Here is a 17,411-nt window from a genome sequence, read left to right on the forward strand (position 1 = left end):
ATAGTGAAATTATTAATTTTAAGTTTTATAATTCTATTATTGCATGAGAAAATATATTTTACTACCAACAGGTTGCGGTGTAGTTGAAGGGTTCAAACGTCACCACAGAGACTTTGGTCTTAATCCGCAAATTCAGTCAAACTGGATTAATCCAATTTCACTGAAGGCGGATTCAGAACACCTCTCGTCAAACCAAACCACCAAAAAAATATATATTTTACTCATTTCGTATATTATTTTATTGGGCTTAACTGGCCCATAAGGCCCAAACAATATCATATAAAATTAGTGTTATATCCAATGAATTTGGATAGGATTAAGAAGATACTGATGTATACTAAATTCAATGGTATCGACCTTTTCAAATATAAAGTTGTCACAATGATATCCTGGATGATTTGAAGCGAAAAAGTTGGGAGTATTCTATATTCCATTTGATATAAAATCTACGTAAGTAATTATTTTTGCTGGGGATTGAATGTATGGAATAATGGCTATCAAATAAATGGGCTATTAGTAAATGATTGATTAAATTTTAATTGAATTTGTGGCTTTATGGTTATGAAGGAAAAGCAGAAGGGTATTCCAGTAATTTTAGGTAAACAATTACAAGAAGTTAGCCTTCTTCTACCTGACCATATTTTTTCTTTCACCCAACAACTGTGGTATTTCTGAATTCTTCACCCCTTCTCGAAACTTCCACTGCCCGAATTCCTACCTGAATTAGCACCGGATCGGGCCTAGGTACGTTCAATATTTGAATATTTCGCGCTTTTACATCGGATGGAATTTGTTTCGTTTAATTCTGTGAATTTTGTGAGATTTGGATCTTTTTTCTAGAGTTTTAATGGGGTTATTGTTGCTGGAGGCCAATCACGTAGGGTTTATGGCTTAACATGCTTGATTTGCTGGTTTTTATTTATGATTTTCTGATAATTGCGTGATTACTTTCATTAAAGGTGATTCTTTTTTACGTTTTTTTTTCTTTGGAAGTAGATTTTGTGAATTATCTTCGGTCCTCCTCTCTTGTTTTTCGTCATACTTGAGATTTTTTTAATGTTCGTACGGTGAGATGAGAGAGAATGTTTTGAGTTTTTTATGTTTACTCTGGCATACAAGCTTTCAATCCGAGGTTTGTATGGTGTTTGCTTTTGATTAAGGTAAAACCGATTTGATTTGTTGGATCTCGGTAGTTAATTGTCTTTCTCATTTTTTTTCTGTGATTTGCTTTTGTATAAAGTGGAGTTTTCGATAAATTAATGGTGAATTTCCAGACTACGTCATAGTTTTTGAGTTAAATCGATGGTAGTAATCAACCAGCATTTGGTAAATTTTCTACCTTGTTTAGGGTTTTCTGGAGGTTGTAGCTCGTTTCATATGCTTATGTTAAAAAAATCAAATAAGTTTCATAATGGTTTCGGACTTTTGGTGAAGAAATATGTGTGGTGATATTTCATGCTTTCTGTTATAAAAAGATTCTATTGCCTGACGTTAAACGATTGAATTGGATGATAGGAAGCAGTTTCGGCGTGCAGAAGAACAGATCTTGTAGTTCTTTAATTTCTCAGAATGCCAAAAGATAGGAGGGTGAATTCGTCATCTTTTGACCGGTCTATGGTGTCCCCTTATTCTTGCAGCTCGAAGGTATCAGATTGCAAGAATGGCAAAAGCTCTTTGCCTCAGGTCGGGGATGAGAAGGAGTGGGAAGAAGTTCGATGCCCTATTTGTATGGAGCAGCCCCACAATGCTGTTTTATTACTATGTTCTTCCCACGAGAAAGGTTGCCGTCCTTTTATCTGTGACACAAGTTATCGACACTCCAATTGTTTTGATCAGTACCGGAAGTCATCATCGGTAGCAGAAAATTTACATGTTCTATCAGAAGAACACCAGTCCAAGCTTGTATGCCCCCTGTGTCGAGGGACGGTGTCAGGGTGGGATGTTGTTTATCCTGCAAGAAAATTCTTGAATTCTAAGAAAAGAAGTTGTTCTTTAGAAACTTGTAGCTTCGGTGGGAACTATGCAGAGCTGAGGAAACATGCTAGGCTTGAGCACCCATCTGGACGCCCATCAGAGGCCACTCCCAATCGTCAGGCAAACTGGACAGCGCTGGAGCAACAAAGGGACATCGAGGATGCACAAATATACCAGTCAGATATGGAGTACGATGACTTTGACATGTGGGCTGACTGGGATGAATTGCTTGCAGATGATTTCTGGAATTCAAGAAGCGAATTACTGGAGTGGATGGCAGACGATTTTTGGAGTGGAGGAAGCTTGTTTGACTTACCGAGTGGTGTATCCAATTTTGAGGATGATCTATCAACTTTAAGTGGTATCTCTATGCCACTTTTTGGCTCGTACTTTTCATTCCCGGGGGATGACATAATGGATTCTGGCAATTCAAGAAATGGAGATGATGACATGATAGATTCTGGCAGCTCGAGAAGCGGAGGAGATGGGCCACAGTGGGGTAGCGTATCTGGTTCAAGATTGAATCTTCATTTGGGAAATGCCGCAACAAATTCAGGGCCCGGGCCAACTTATCATAGTGAAAATGATGCAAATGTTTCGAGGTCAAGACCAAACTATCAAATGGAAACTGATGCGTTAAATTCAAGGTCGAGATCTGGCCATCACAGAGAAAATGTAAGAACAACTTCAAGCAATAGATCTAGTTATCGCAGTGTCAATGATCCTGCGAGTTCAAGGGGAAACAATCCAAACACTTCAAGATCAAGGTATTACAGAGAAATCGATCATGGAAGTTCGAGAAGGAGATCAAGTTATCGTAGGGAAAGTGAGCAGCGTCGTGATTGGAGGTCGAGGTCGAGGTTTCCTCGTAGTAGGGAATTTGTTGCTCCCGTTAGAGGGTTTGGTACAAGGAGTTTTCATGGCTCCTCAACACAGACGCGTAGTGAAAGGGGTGACCGAAGAGATTGAGAATGTACTAATAATCATGTATTTGATGCTTTCTTTTTGGCCTTTCGGATCTATCCTTTTCTTTAACTCTGCGAGCTCTGTAATTTTTTTTATATTTATGGTCGATTTTGTTTGTTGTCCAACTGTAGTACCTGAATTGCACATACAGTATTTTGATTGATTTTTTGAATTTTCTGATGAAGAAAATAAGAGAGAAGAAAGTTCCAAAAATATGGGTGGTTGGAATTGTTTGGTTTTTGTCCTTGACCATCTTTTTAATTGTATGTTGTTACTAAGTTTGCACTGTCCAAACAAAGTTATAATCCAGAAATTTATTATTTCTTCTTTTTCTCAAATCTTTATTTGTTTATTAAATCATCTCATTTTAAATTCCATGTATCATTATTGTGAAATATTTTACAAAAGTTTCAGAAAGATGAGGAATAGCCGAATAGTAATAGTTGAACGATTCATTATCATCTAGAAGCATTTTTACCACTACTTTTCTTGGGACCAGTTGTGATATTTGATCTAAAAGCATTTTGGAGTGCAGCCATATAATACTGTGCCACACACCTCTATAAAAGAAATATAAATGAAAATTTTTAAAAATTTGGTTAGTTTTAGATTTTAAATGATTGATAGATTACTAAAATAAAACGATACAACAATAATTTAATTTATCTCTATTTATAATTGGTGGGAAATGGTATGTAAAAGTATTTGAACAATAATTAGATTTAGTAATTTATCACTATTACTATTACTATTACTATTACTATTATTTTTTTATTAATAGTCATTAAAATATAATATACTTTATTAGCAAACAGGCACCAAGAATATTCCGTAGCTACCTACCACTCGTAGGATCTCTGGCCTGTAATATTTCAGTATGTCATAAAAATAATAGTAGTACAATTTAAGATATAGTCTTATTGAAGAAAATCAATAATGACGATATGCCCGTAGACAAAGTCAATTGTGAGTAGACAGCATAACTAGCAATTATATTATTTCAACCACCTTCGGAACTCGAAAAATACAAACAATATAGAAAAATAAGAACAAAATACAAAAAGATATTGGATTAAAAGTGTGTAGTCTGAAAGTTCCGCAGAACAACAAAATATAACTAGACTCAACTAATTGTTGTCAACAATTATTGTATCCTCAATGGTTTTAAAAATTTGAAATCCATAATTTCTATGGATCACCTTCCCATGTTTAAATCCCAAAAAAAGGAGAGGAGAAACAGGTTCAATTGTTGCCAAAGCAACAAGGCCATAGTGAAAGCACAATGAGTTTCGAAACCTGAAGAATATTAAAAAACTCCTCATCCTGTCACCACATCTTATTCTGGCAGAAAATTTGCCGACTATCTTCTAGTGCTGATGACCGCCATCATCTCCATCTCCATCTCCATGTCCGTCTGGAGGTCCACCAGGGCCTACCACTTCTAACTGTGGACAAGCAAAAGTTGTGAAATTTCGTTGGAAATAAAGCGTTCAGAACATGGATGTTCTGTATAGTATTTGTGTTCTGTATAACAAACTAACATAAGACTACACAAAACTTGACTTGTGAAGTGAAGCTTATTTCGATTTTTCAGGGTGTTACTAGTGAAGCACTACTAGCCACAAGTAAAGCACATACAACAGAGCAATACATTAATCATCTCCTCATTCTAACATTATACTGCTGAACTCCAATGCAGCCCCATGACAAACCTTGGGAGAGATAAAGAAGCATGGGCAAGAAGGTGATGCAAAAGAAACTGATTTAAGTATGAAACAAGTGGCCTTCAGTAGAAATGCGCATAAACTCTTAATAGTATGAATTAAGAACATACATTTTAAAAAAATCATAATTATGATTGATTTGGTTTGATAAATTGTGTTGACTGTATTGCAATGAATGAAGAATTTCCACCACAAATAATGAAAAATATATTTCAGAAATCTTCATGTATTACAACTTCAAAAATTCAATTGAATTATGTCCAAAGATGCATAAAGCTCAGGTAATTGATGTTGTCAACACAATCTGTATAGAATCATCTAAATACTAGAAAACAGGTAAATTACAACAAAAGAGCTGCTATCAGCTGCCTATCCCTGAATTCATTAGTAATGTCCACTCGCTCATTTGCAGCTTGTTGCAGTGTTAAGCAATTGGAATTTGAAGCAAAGACATAATTATTGTGATTCCATAACATTTTCATCTGATGAGTTTTTCCAGACAAGTTCTCACATCAACATGGTTACAGAAAAGTGAATGATTCTTAGAATATCAAGGATGCACCATGTGTGGTTATAAGTTATAACATATCTATGAAGCTTTCGTGAATCAGTTGTTATGACATTAAAAGGACTCCAAAGTAATTATAGCGAAATTTAAAACACAAATCTTTTTATCTTTGATTATATGCATTATTGCTGAAGCTATACATACTCACCGTAAAATACTGTGAGCATACTGGGCATTCATGTGGGATGCCCTTCTCTAGCCAAAACCAAACAACATCATGCTCATCCTCTGTTGAGTTTTGGGCAGAAAACTGATTATCACACCCAAAACAGAGTCAACCAAACAATTAAAGAACACATAAAAAAGACTTACCGCCTTCACCACCAGGGCATCCCACAATTCTCTTGTCGTAATAAGACTTTATCACGGCTGGGGATTCCTGCAAACCAATAAAAGGTAGAGATACAGATTCTCCTTTGTGTGCATTTCAAACATTTCAAAGCGAGACAGGAAACATAAGTGAACATTCTTTAAGAAGATAAATGAGTGAACATGCAACACCAATCAATCCTACGCAATAGAGGTTGAATCTCAACACTGCCTCGAACTTACCCCAAACCCACAAAAGTAGTTATACACATACAATTTACAGAAAATAACACAATTACCAGATTAATATAGTCTTTACAAACAGGCATTATGTTATCTTTCAATATCATCAGCTTTAAAAGACTACAAGGAAAGCAATGAAACACAACAGAAACACTCAACAAATCTAAAACAAGGAGCTTCTCTCAGTTGAGTATACAAAGCTGGAGGGGGAGAAAATCAGAAAGATGAAAACACAGCGAGTGGATATGAAGTACAAGATACATATGATTAATAAAACATTTGTGGCCCACACATCTTGATTTCTCCAGTTCATGCCTTGATGTAGACAATGTTCTATACATTAAACATTTCTAAGTAGTCCTAGTTCAGTAGCTAAAAGACAAAATAATTCCATCATAAAACATGAAAAGAAGGAAGATTCATAATGCTAACCTTCGTTCCAAAAGGACCCGATGGGTGGTTGATTTCGAGAATGTCCTTTCCCTAGTAAAAAACGATTCAATAAATATCCCAAACAAACCAAAATACTACTCCGTACAGTAATATTCAATTGATAAAAGCGGAAAATCTAGCCAAAGATAATCTACGATAAAATACTAACTTGAAGCTCAGCTTCCAACTCCTCTCGCTCATGACCAGTAGCGATTGGCACTACATCTTCCACTCTTAATGCAGACGCATTTCCTAATTAAAAAAAAAATCATTACACAAATCTCGATTTTCATTTTCATTCATCATCGTCGTAGTCATATGCACCAATCCATATCATAAAAAAAGCTAATTAAAATAAATTAGGGTTAGGAGGAGGACCAACCAGATGCAGAGAAGTGGCGATAGAAACCAGCTGGTCGGCTTGAAGTGGTGGTGGCGCATCGAACGGGCCTGGATGGGCACCGGGCCGGGCCGAGAGTTCGTAGCTGAACCGCGAGCCTTCTCCACATGATTCTGATCCAATTCAAATCTGAAATCCGGCGCGCCTTCTGATGCGAAGCTTATTTCCTATTCTTTACCCCGGATTTCATGTTAATTATAACTCACCAAGTCGTGCTTTGAGTGTAGTTTCGGGTGTTAGAAGCTGGAAGTTCATCGGAAATGCATAGCTGAGATTCCAGAGAGTTCGCCCGGTCGGGCGTTTTGATGTCGCTAAACGCCCGGTCGGGCGTTTCCATATTGTGCATGCGGAGTCCAGAAAGTTCGCCCGGTCGGGCGTTCTGATTTCAACTAAACGCCCGGTCGGGCGTTTCCCGCGAGGCCATGCAGTAGCCTTTCGCCCGGTCGGGCGATTACCTCCTTTGAATTCGCCCGGTCGGGCGTTTTAGTCGCGTAACTGCGATTTTGCAGTTGACCCAGCGGTTGATGGATCAAAGAGGCGGGGAGACGGATTTAGATTGGGGAAAAACGACAGAGAGAGAGAAAAATAGAGAGAAAGGAGGAGAGGAAGAAGAGAAGGAAGGCATTCCGGCCATTATTCCGACCATCCATTCCCGAATCCCGACTCCACTCGACGAGAGCATCACACCTATGGTTTTATTTCTACATTCTACCATGTGTATAGGCTAGGCTCTCTTTGTTGCTCCCAGTTGTAATCTAGGCTTGTGTATTTGTTTTAACACCTTGAATCGTATGTTTGATACCAACATTGTGTTTGATAATTAAAATGCTACGTTTTTGGCTAATGATGTAGTGTTGTTAAATCTTAACTATTGTCTCTTTAACATAGCTTAGGATTGATCGTTTGTTGGTATGCTTTCGATTTAGAACTGTTCAGGGGATAAATTGATAGTGGATTAGGTAAGTGATTATAGTAGACGACATTTATTCCCGCGCATCCGCAGGAATTAAATGTCGTTGAAAGTTGGTTCATGGAATAAGTGTTCAGCTGACTGTGAACTATACGTCGTAGACATGTTCAGTGCACGCGATTAGGTTGATAATTATAATCCCGTCGTATGTTTCGTTGTAAATGGTGTAAAACAACGCAAGCTTAGTGAGCAACTTGGAGTGACTTGTCTTTCTCGTATTAAAAATCTCGTTTCAGTAGTTTAAGTTAGTTAACCATCTCAAAATCAAAATAAAATATTTTTATGCTTTGTGTAGTCTTATTAAGCGTAAGCAATCTCGCCTCCCTGTGGATCGACACTTGAAATACTACTACGATACTGTATTCTTGCAGTAGTGTAGTATTATTAGAGTTAAAATAATTAAACTTGATAATCTTTATGCTTTGATTAAGAACTCTAAAATATCACATCAAGTTTTGGCGCCGTTGCCGGGGAGGCAATAGCTTGTTTATGCTTAATTGTTTTAGTTTTTATTTTGTTTTGTTTGATTTTTCTTTTTTGAGTTTTTTAGGTACCTTGTTCGTGTTCTACGGTGTGATAGCCATCTACCACGTCCGGACTTGAAGACGAAGGAGTGTATTATTTTAGGTAATTTTTACCTAACTCTTAGTTTAGTTTTTAGGTAGTTTAGTTTTTCACTTAAGCACACACTTTTTATAGTACTTACCCCGAAGTTGTCGAGAGGTCTCGCTTTCGGTAATTAGGAAATATATTGTGCTTGTGCTTGGTGTATTTTCTGTTGTGTAGATAAAAAAAAAAAAAAAAAAAAAAAAAAAAAGTCGTGAATGCACACGAGATCTCAGGGTACACCGCCTTTCGGATTACTCTGTTATCAAAGAAGGAAAGGGTCAGGAAGTTCAGCCGGGTTTGAAATTCAACAGGATTCGCCGAGTCCAATCAGAGATAACCCATTGTTTGAGAATAGTGACAGTGATCTGGAAGCTGAGTCGATGGCCGACAATAATAACAACAACGCTGTCCCACCACCCGTTGTGAGGTTTGGCGACACTCTTAGATCGGGAATTGAGTACCCCGGAGAGTTTGCTTATGCGAACAACAACATCAACATTCCACCTCACTACATTAGTTTGGTGAATGGGGGGAATCTTTTCCATGGACGGGATGATGAAGACCCGATGAGCCACCTCAATGCCTTCTACGAGTTGACGAACTCTCACAGACCCCCGAATGTGGAACACAATCTGATCAAGAGGGTCTTATTCCCATTCTCTCTGAGGGAGAAAGCAAGAGCTTGGTATGACTCTATACCGGGCTACAACATTGAAACATTCCAAGAGTTGAAGACGTTGTTCCTCTTAGAATATAATTCCCCGATGAAGATCGAGAAATTGAGAGAAGAGATCACTTCTTTCCAACAAAAGTATGATGAGTCCTTTGCAGAAGCTTGGAAGAGATTCACAGACTTGATAAGGAAATGCCCGAGCCATGGTCTAGCTCCGGGGCATGACCTTTTGAAATTCTACAAGGGACTCAACAATGAAGGCACGGGACTAGTTACTGCAGGCTCTAATGGAAACCTGGATGACTTAACGCATGAGGAGGTGAGAGCCTTATTCCAAAGGTTGGCTAACAATCAACGGAACTGGCACAACCCAAGGAGAGCAGCGGAGAAAGGAGGAGACACATTCGGTGCTACAAAGGATGCAGAGAGAGTATCTGCAATTGAAGCTCAATTGGCAGATATAAGCACCCAGATGTCTTCAATGACGAAAGCAGTGAAATCTCTTCAACTGAATCCTCAACCTCAAGCAGTGACTGTGATGAAGTGTGGACTGTGCCAAGGTGGACACCATACGGATCAATGTCCAAGTCTTCAAGGGCCACCAACGGAGGATGTGAACTACATTGGTAACAATGGCCAAGGGTTTAACCAAGGCAACCAATATAGCAATCAGCAGAATTGGAGGCCTCAGCAATCGAACTGGAATCAAAGTGGTCCTAGCAACAACTCGGGGAACCAATGGAGGACAAACACTCAACCCCCGGGTTATGAGAAGAAGCCATCGGTAGAAGATCAATTGGGACAGATACTCTCCTTCATGACCAAGAGTCAAAAGGAGAATGAGAGCTTCAAAGAAAGGACGGTAGAGAAGTTTGGTCAGATGGAGGCTACATTGAGGAATCTCGAGACTCAAATTGGGCAGATTGCTACAGCATCTCACACAAGAATTCCTAATGCTATCCCGAGTGATACGGTGCCCAATCCTAAAGGTTTTGAACAGTGCAAGGCAGTTAAGTTAAGAAGTGGGAAGGATCTTGAGTCTCCAATCATGCTAGATGCACAAAATGGCTCGAACATCTTGCACGCAGGGGCGGACAAGTTGTTTGGCTCACAAACCTCGCACGCAGGGGCGGACGAGGGGATTGAGTGGGCTACTACCGAAGCTAGGGAATGTCAACAAGAAAAAGAAGAGTCAACCATGAGTGATATCCACAAGAAGAATCCACTAAGTCCGGCAATGGACCCGAAGTGTCCATTTAATTTTCCAGATTTTATCCCGCCACCACCTTTCCCAGTCGAGAATAAGAAGAAGGGTAGGAAAATAATTCAAGAGAAAGGACTCGATTGGATGATGAACATTATCAGGAAAGTTAATGTAGATGTGTCCCTGGTGGATTTGTTCCTACACTTTCCTAAATTCTCCAAGTTTTTTAAGGATCTTATTGCGAAAAAGGAGAAGATACAAGACGATGGTGTGGTGATATTGAGCGCATTTTGCTCACAATTTGTGAAGGGAAAGATGCCGGCAAAGAGAAGAGACCCTGGAAGCTGTGTGATCCCATGTGAGATGGGAGATAAGGAGTTCCCAAAGTGCCTACTTGATCAAGGCTCGGGAATATCATTGATGGCTCTGAAAACCGCACGGTCAATCGGTCTAGAAGCGAGGATTGAACCAATCGACATTGACCTACAATTGGCGGATCATTCAATTGTGAAACCAAAAGGTATCATCGAGGATGTCTTGGTGAAGGTTGATAGATTTGTACTCCCGGTTGACTTCATTGTCCTAGAGATGGAAGAGGACAAGGATATGCCTATCCTATTTGGTAGGCCATTTTTAGCAACCGGTGATGTTGTGATAGAGACCAAGACAAATACGGTCATGTTTCGAGTAGATGGAGAGAATGTGGTGATCAAGCAAGAGAAGGCGGGGAAGCGCCTATTGGAGCCTGGATAGAGGTAGACAAGGATGAAGAAGGTCGAGCCAACGACTATAAACAAAGGCGCTGATTGGGAGGCAACCCAAGTTTTTTTGTTTTTATTTTTGGTTTCATATGTTGGAGGTTTTGTTTGCTCAATTCTTTCCTCCAACATTTATTTTGAATTGAGTGTTCTTTCTGTAGTTTTTGTTTTTTTTGTAGGAGCAACTGGGAGTTAGGATTGGAGCTTAGGAGGAAGCACACCTGCAAAGGATTTTTACACCCACCCTCCCACCCGAATGCACTATGGACGTCATGCCAAGTTTGGGGGAGTTTCCTTTCCCTTTACTTTATTTGTCTTCTTTGCATGCATTGAGGACAATGATGCATTCAAGTTTGGGGGGTTATGAATGATTTGTGATGTATGTTTTTTGGGTGTTTTGCGTGATAAAGATGTTTTGAATCTATGTAGTTGACGGGTGCATGCTTTATCTTCGGCTTTCTGGTTGGGAAATCTTGCTTAATTTTACTTGAACTTTGAAGCCTAGGATGAATAGAATGGGTGCATGAATCTATTTGAAAAAGCATGTCGTGATTACATCCGATTTCTTAAGTTGAGGAGAGTATGAAAATCGCATGACTTGTGGAAATTATTTTGGATTGATTTGCTTTATCGAGTGAAATGCTTGCGTTCGTTTGTGTTAACGATATGGGAGGACAAGGCACTAGGATGAACTCCATGGCCAAATGATCACATGCCTAGTCCATCAAATGATCCCCTAGAAGCCACCTTGAGCTTAATTTCTTATTCTTTGTGTAAACACTTAGCCAAACACTTAGCCACTGAAATAAGCCTAATTTTAGCCTCATCGATAGACCTTGCTACTATTTGGGTGCTAAATACAAGTTGAGCTTTGTGGTTTGAGTTTGAGTGTGGGTGGTGAATTGTAAAGAGTAGACATTTCTAGACTTGATAGAAGGTGAAAAGAATGAAGTTCTAAGAAAAAAAAAACAAGAAAAAGAAAAAGACGACCTCCAAATTCACAAAAGTCGAGGTCTTTACAAAAAAAAAAAAAAAAAAAAGAAATAAGTTGATGAAATAAAGATAGAGCTTCTATGTTTGTTTGTGTAATCTCGTCTGGAATAGATCTCAAGTTTGGGGGAGTGTGGGTTTGGTTGTAATTTTTCATTGGTTAATCTTTGGAAGGAAGTTGTAGGAGGGAAGATTTTGGCACTCAAATGTGTAGCCTTTGAGCTCACTATCCATACTTATCCTACCTCGTCCCTAGCCCCATTACAACCTTGAAATAAGACCTTGGACCTTATCGTTGATGTTTGTGGATGTTGTGTAAAGAACTTGGTAGAGTTAAAGAGGTTCGATTTGAAATCTGTGAGTCTATGTGGTTAGTATTGCTTAATGAGTCAATGATGATGGTTTGAGTTGTTTGATCGCATGCTTGGACTTATTTTGAAGTGCACCTTAACTTGACGTTCTAGGGGGATGAGTGATTGTTCTTGAGAGTGGGAAATCTTGATTGGAAATGTTGGGGGTTTAGATTTTGTCACTCACGTCCCTACATGATTCTTTGTGATGAAAATTTCTCTGCGGGGTAGACTTGCGTTGAGTTTTTGTGCTAAAAAAAAAATGTACCTTGCTCGGGGCGAGCAAGAGCTTAAGTTTGGGGGTATTTGATGCGAAGCTTATTTCCTATTCTTTACCCCGGATTTCATGTTAATTATAACTCACCAAGTCGTGCTTTGAGTGTAGTTTCGGGTGTTAGAAGCTGGAAGTTCATCGGAAATGCATAGCTGAGATTCCAGAGAGTTCGCCCGGTCGGGCGTTTTGATGTCGCTAAACGCCCGGTCGGGCGTTTCCATATTGTGCATGCGGAGTCCAGAAAGTTCGCCCGGTCGGGCGTTCTGATTTCAACTAAACGCCCGGTCGGGCGTTTCCCGCGAGGCCATGCAGTAGCCTTTCGCCCGGTCGGGCGATTACCTCCTTTGAATTCGCCCGGTCGGGCGTTTTAGTCGCGTAACTGCGATTTTGCAGTTGACCCAGCGGTTGATGGATCAAAGAGGCGGGGAGACGGATTTAGATTGGGGAAAAACGACAGAGAGGGAGAAAAATAGAGAGAAAGGAGGAGAGGAAGAAGAGAAGGAAGGCATTCCGGCCATTATTCCGACCATCCATTCCCGAATCCCGACTCCACTCGACGAGAGCATCACACCTATGGTTTTATTTCTACATTCTACCATGTGTATAGGCTAGGCTCTCTTTGTTGCTCCCAGTTGTAATCTAGGCTTGTGTATTTGTTTTAACACCTTGAATCGTATGTTTGATACCAACATTGTGTTTGATAATTAAAATGCTACGTTTTTGGCTAATGATGTAGTGTTGTTAAATCTTAACTATTGTCTCTTTAACATAGCTTAGGATTGATCGTTTGTTGGTATGCTTTCGATTTAGAACTGTTCAGGGGATAAATTGATAGTGGATTAGGTAAGTGATTATAGTAGACGACATTTATTCTCGCGCATCCGCAGGAATTAAATGTCGTTGAAAGTTGGTTCATGGAATAAGTGTTCAGCTGACTGTGAACTATACGTCGTAGACATGTTCAGTGCACGCGATTAGGTTGATAATTATAATCCCGTCGTATGTTTCGTTGTAAATGGTGTAAAACAACGCAAGCTTAGTGAGCAACTTGGAGTGACTTGTCTTTCTCGTATTAAAAATCTCGTTTCAGTAGTTTAAGTTAGTTAACCATCTCAAAATCAAAATAAAATATTTTTATGCTTTGTGTAGTCTTATTAAGCGTAAGCAATCTCGCCTCCCTGTGGATCGACACTTGAAATACTACTACGATACTGTATTCTTGCAGTAGTGTAGTATTATTAGAGTTAAAATAATTAAACTTGATAATCTTTATGCTTTGATTAAGAACTCTAAAATATCACATCACCTTCTATCGACAGATTTCACTCTCTCGACGAAGAATTGAAATGGAAGAGAGAAAGAGACGGACTTTGGCCTAGTTGGCTTTAATTTACACTTGTATTTACTAATAATATGGAAAAGGGTAAATTGGTAAACTAATTTCCTCTGACGTGTACCGCCGTACCTGTATATGGTGGTGAGTGGTGACAATCTAATCTGAACCTCTCCTTTTTCAGGCCATTTCCTTCCTCCTCCGCTCTGCTAATTTACGAGAAAGAGTGAAAATGAGTAAGCTTTGTAGCCCTTTTTATCTGTTCAGTTTTGTGATTTTATTGATTTTCTGCATGCTCCTTCCATTTCCAACCGTAAAAGCTATGGGTTTTATTTAGCTGTTTTCGCTTCATTATTCATGTTTAATTTTTTTTAACGAACCAGGAACTGGAAAAATTAATAGATTGATCAAGCATTTCAGTCGTCCAGGTTTTTTGAGCCAGCCTTCGGTAGCAGTCTCCGTGCTCAAGGTATTGGAATTCATTTTTACAAAATACTATAAATAAATAAAAATTCTTTTGCGTAGAGATAGCAATAATTAAATAATGAACATGGTTTTTTTTTTCTGTTTTAGAGAATGTTTTTCACTGTTTGAGAAATTTGCAGATTAGGTGTGTTTAAAGTTAGTTCCTTTGTAAACCAAACCCAGAAAAGTGGGATTTTTTTAGTACCACTACCATTCTTAGATTGATTGCATTTTTTGCCCTATACAAATTGCACTTTTTCCAGGCTGCTCCTGTGCTTATTCCCAAGCTTGGTCAAGCTGAATCTGGCTCTTCAGGCTCACAGTTTTCCAAGACAATTGCACTTTTTGGTGCCGTAGCATCCGGGTTTCTGGGGTGTGCAACAATAGCATATGCTTCCGATGAGGCAGAGCACGGTTTAGCTTGCCCTAGCTATCCATGGCCTCATAATGGCATCCTCAGTTCATATGATCATGCTTCGTAAGTAAAACATTTTTGCCTAGTTACCCTGTGCAACGGTTGTGAAAGATGTTTTTACTGTTGAAAGCTGAATTTCATGGGCAGGGTTCGTCGGGGTCACCAGGTTTACCAGCAAGTTTGTTCATCATGCCACTCAATGTCACTTATTTCGTATCGTGATCTTGTCGGTGTGGCCTACTCTGAGGAAGAAACTAAAGCTATGGCCACTGAGATTGAAGTGGTTGATGGCCCTAGTGATGAGGGTGAGACGCTCACTCGCCCTGGAAAGTTGAGTGATTGTCTTCCTCAGCCTTACGCAAACGAGCAAGCTGCAAGATTTGCAAATGGAGGGGCCTATCCTCCTGATCTAGGTCTTATCACAAAGGTGAGTTCTAAAACTTTGAGTTTTCATCTAAAAGAAAATCCACTTGCTGTTTCTAAGTTTTGTTTCCGGACAGGCCCGCCATAATGGCCAGAATTATGTATTTGCTCTTCTAACCGGCTATCGCGATCCTCCTGCTGGTGTCACGGTAATTTGTCCTCTCACCATTTTACTTTGAAAAGCCATAAGTAGATAAGTTTTGTGAAGAACTATCTTATATCTTCCCGATTTAAATCATCAAAATGATTTATTTATAGTACGAAAGTTAAATGTGCATTGTATCCTTTTCAGTATAACCCTTATTTCCCTGGTGGAGCGATCGCCATGCCTAAAATGCTTGATGATGGTGCTGTTGAGTATGAAGATGGTACCCCTGCAACTGAAGCACAGGTATTTTTCGTCTCTCATTTCTCTTTTAGTTAATATATATACTCACGCATAACGAATCATAGATATGAAATGTTCATCTTGTGCAGATGGGAAAAGATGTGGTGACCTTTTTGTCTTGGGCTGCTGAACCAGAGATGGAAGAACGGAAACTGGCAAGTCTTCATTTCTCCCACTCATGATCTGTCTTGTGTGTCTGTTCATTCACTGACTCATAAATCATCACGCTTAGCTATCGATAGATTTTAGTATTATGGTGTTTTCTCGTAGTAATGCAATGCTCCGTCTGGAATACATGCAGATGGGCTTCAAATGGATCTTCGTATTGTCACTTGCTCTTCTGCAAGCCGGGTACTACAGACGTACGAGGTGGTCAGTTCTTAGACCTCATAAGGTGGTCCTTGATGTAGTCAAGTAAATAGCATGGCTTTCTTGCATCATGGGGTTTGGTTATGTATGAGATATACTGCATGTAAAGATACAGATTTTCAATTTCCCAGGATGGTGTGCTTCGGGACGATTCAAATCAAATGTACCAATAACTTTTTCCATCCCTGTCCAGTTAGCAGCATGTGAGTGTTTTAGAATTTGCTGGAAAAAGTTCGTTCAATCATCATACTATTTGCAAAGACACCATAACTGTCTCAATCCTAGGTTAGGTCATAAGTTAGAATCTGATACTGTATATCACACAACACAACATTAATAGATTTAAATCAGTTGCATAAATCAACAGTTTAAAACCATGCTATGCAAAAGCTTCACCACCCAAATTAAGATCACACCCCAAAATTAACAGAAAATATGAAGTGGGAATTCACAGAAGTGGTACCTCTGAGAAGGAACAAGCACGAATTCAAACAAATGCAAAACATCCCTGGTTAATGCATCCCACATCATCCTGTAAACCAATGAAAATAACAGAACAAAAATGAAATTTAGTTTGGTGGCTAACTTGACGTGCCTTACCAATAATTTCTTGACAAATGGAAATGAAATGGTCCCACATGCCTTCTCAATTAAACACGCCTTCTCAATTAAACACCTATTCACTAAACTAACAGCACAATCCAAGTCTCCTAGCTCAAGTGGTTGAGGAGGGAGGCAAGGATACCGCGTCATCCTAGAGGTCACGTGTTCGACCCCTGGGAGGCCATCCTAGAGGTCACGTGTTCGACCCCTGGGAGGCGCATCTTGAGGATTTGCATCTTTAGGATTAACTGGGAGGCCATCCTAGAGGTCACGTGTTCGACCCCTGGGAGGCGCATCTTGAGGATTTGCATCTTTAGGATTAATTTCCTTGAGGATTCGATCCCTGGGGCGCATCTTGAGGATTAATTTTCTTGAGGATTCGACCCCTGGGGCGCATCTTGAGGATTAATTGCTTATGGATGAGGATTAATTTGGGGCGCATTTAATATTTTTTCATACGAGTTTATTTAAAGAGTGAACTACAAAAATGGTTCATGGACTACGGGTTTATCTCGCCCATAGTCTCTGGACTAAAAATGATTCTAGCCGGTGATCAATTTCCTTGAGGATTAATTTCCTCTGGGGCTTATGGATGAGGATTAATTTCCCCTGGGGCTTATGGATTCACTCCCCTGGACCCGTGCTAGGGGGAAGGTAGGTGGACCCGTTGGTTCCCACCTTGGCAACGAAGCGCGTAACCATCGTCGATCCTCTTAAAAAAAACAACAGCACAATTAAGCCTTCCGTTAATTGTTTTATGGAAAGTGAGCAAAAATATTAAATATGGTGATCACAATTTACGTGCCATATATTGTGCTGTTAGTTTAGTGAATAGGTGTTTAATTGTGGTGGTACATGGGACATTTTATTTCCATTTGTCAAGGAGTTATTGGTGAGGCACACCAAGTCATTATGCCACTTTCGTGTGGATTGACCATAAAATTTTTACTCCAAAGCTCGATACCAAAAAC

At 39.4% G+C, this 17,411-nt stretch overlaps 4 protein-coding genes and 1 non-coding gene across 6 annotated transcripts; 3 read left to right on the forward strand and 2 right to left on the reverse strand.

The window, feature by feature from the left end:
- The first annotated feature begins 623 nt into the window (after positions 1 to 623).
- LOC121804969 lies at positions 624 to 3,112 on the forward strand. The gene is made up of 2 exons (XM_042204710.1): positions 624 to 744; positions 1,516 to 3,112. The coding sequence occupies exon 2, from the start codon at positions 1,570 to 1,572 to the stop codon at positions 2,941 to 2,943; it is 1,374 nt and encodes a 457-aa protein (XP_042060644.1). The 5' UTR covers positions 624 to 744; positions 1,516 to 1,569; the 3' UTR covers positions 2,944 to 3,112.
- An 883-nt stretch (positions 3,113 to 3,995) lies between these two features.
- On the reverse strand, positions 3,996 to 13,976 carry LOC121805914 (putative cytochrome c oxidase subunit 5b-like). Of its 2 annotated transcripts, XM_042205951.1 has the most exons (8): positions 13,910 to 13,976; positions 13,751 to 13,827; positions 6,599 to 6,761; positions 6,386 to 6,468; positions 6,217 to 6,267; positions 5,545 to 5,611; positions 5,381 to 5,460; positions 3,996 to 4,385 (listed from the first exon to the last, which is right to left on the reverse strand). In XM_042205951.1, the coding sequence occupies exons 3-8, from the start codon at positions 6,723 to 6,725 to the stop codon at positions 4,308 to 4,310; spliced, it is 486 nt and encodes a 161-aa protein (XP_042061885.1). In that variant the 5' UTR covers positions 6,726 to 6,761; positions 13,751 to 13,827; positions 13,910 to 13,976; the 3' UTR covers positions 3,996 to 4,307. The 2 variants fall into 2 exon arrangements, with proteins under 2 accessions (XP_042061885.1, XP_042061884.1); XM_042205950.1 differs by lacking the exon at positions 13,910 to 13,976 and having other exon boundaries at positions 13,751 to 13,837.
- Positions 8,960 to 10,825, forward strand: LOC121804270. Its single transcript, XM_042203775.1, has one exon. It carries the CDS (start codon positions 8,960 to 8,962, stop codon positions 10,823 to 10,825), a length of 1,866 nt encoding a protein of 621 aa, XP_042059709.1.
- LOC121806094 lies at positions 8,972 to 9,078 on the reverse strand. Its single transcript, XR_006051627.1, has one exon. It is a non-coding gene; the product is annotated as a small nucleolar RNA R71 (small nucleolar RNA).
- LOC121805913 (cytochrome c1-2, heme protein, mitochondrial-like) lies at positions 13,874 to 16,019 on the forward strand. The gene is made up of 8 exons (XM_042205949.1): positions 13,874 to 14,013; positions 14,161 to 14,246; positions 14,506 to 14,720; positions 14,805 to 15,084; positions 15,158 to 15,229; positions 15,373 to 15,471; positions 15,558 to 15,623; positions 15,770 to 16,019. Exons 1-8 carry the CDS (start codon positions 14,010 to 14,012, stop codon positions 15,884 to 15,886), a joined length of 939 nt encoding a protein of 312 aa, XP_042061883.1. The 5' UTR covers positions 13,874 to 14,009; the 3' UTR covers positions 15,887 to 16,019.
- Positions 16,020 to 17,411: the final 1,392 nt, after the last annotated feature.

The sequence above is a fragment of the Salvia splendens genome, chromosome 5 (genome assembly GCF_004379255.2).
Source record: "Salvia splendens isolate huo1 chromosome 5, SspV2, whole genome shotgun sequence".
In the NCBI taxonomy this organism is placed as follows: Eukaryota; Viridiplantae; Streptophyta; class Magnoliopsida; order Lamiales; family Lamiaceae; genus Salvia; species Salvia splendens.

Coding starts and splice junctions, on each gene's coding strand:
- LOC121804969 (XM_042204710.1), top strand. CDS start 1,570: ATGCCAAAAGATAGGAGGGTGAATTCGTCATCTTTTGACCGGTCTATG.
- LOC121805914 (XM_042205951.1), bottom strand. CDS start 6,725: ATGTGGAGAAGGCTCGCGGTTCAGCTACGAACTCTCGGCCCGGCCCGG. Junction 5,612..6,216: donor CGGGTCCTTTTGGAACGAAG/GTTAGCATTATG, acceptor ATTGGTTTGCAG/GAATCCCCAGCCGTGATAAA. Junction 5,461..5,544: donor ATGCCCTGGTGGTGAAGGCG/GTAAGTCTTTTT, acceptor AAAACTCAACAG/AGGATGAGCATGATGTTGTT.
- LOC121804270 (XM_042203775.1), top strand. CDS start 8,960: ATGAAGATCGAGAAATTGAGAGAAGAGATCACTTCTTTCCAACAAAAG.
- LOC121805913 (XM_042205949.1), top strand. Junction 15,085..15,157: donor ATCTAGGTCTTATCACAAAG/GTGAGTTCTAAA, acceptor GTTTCCGGACAG/GCCCGCCATAATGGCCAGAA. Junction 15,624..15,769: donor AGATGGAAGAACGGAAACTG/GCAAGTCTTCAT, acceptor GAATACATGCAG/ATGGGCTTCAAATGGATCTT.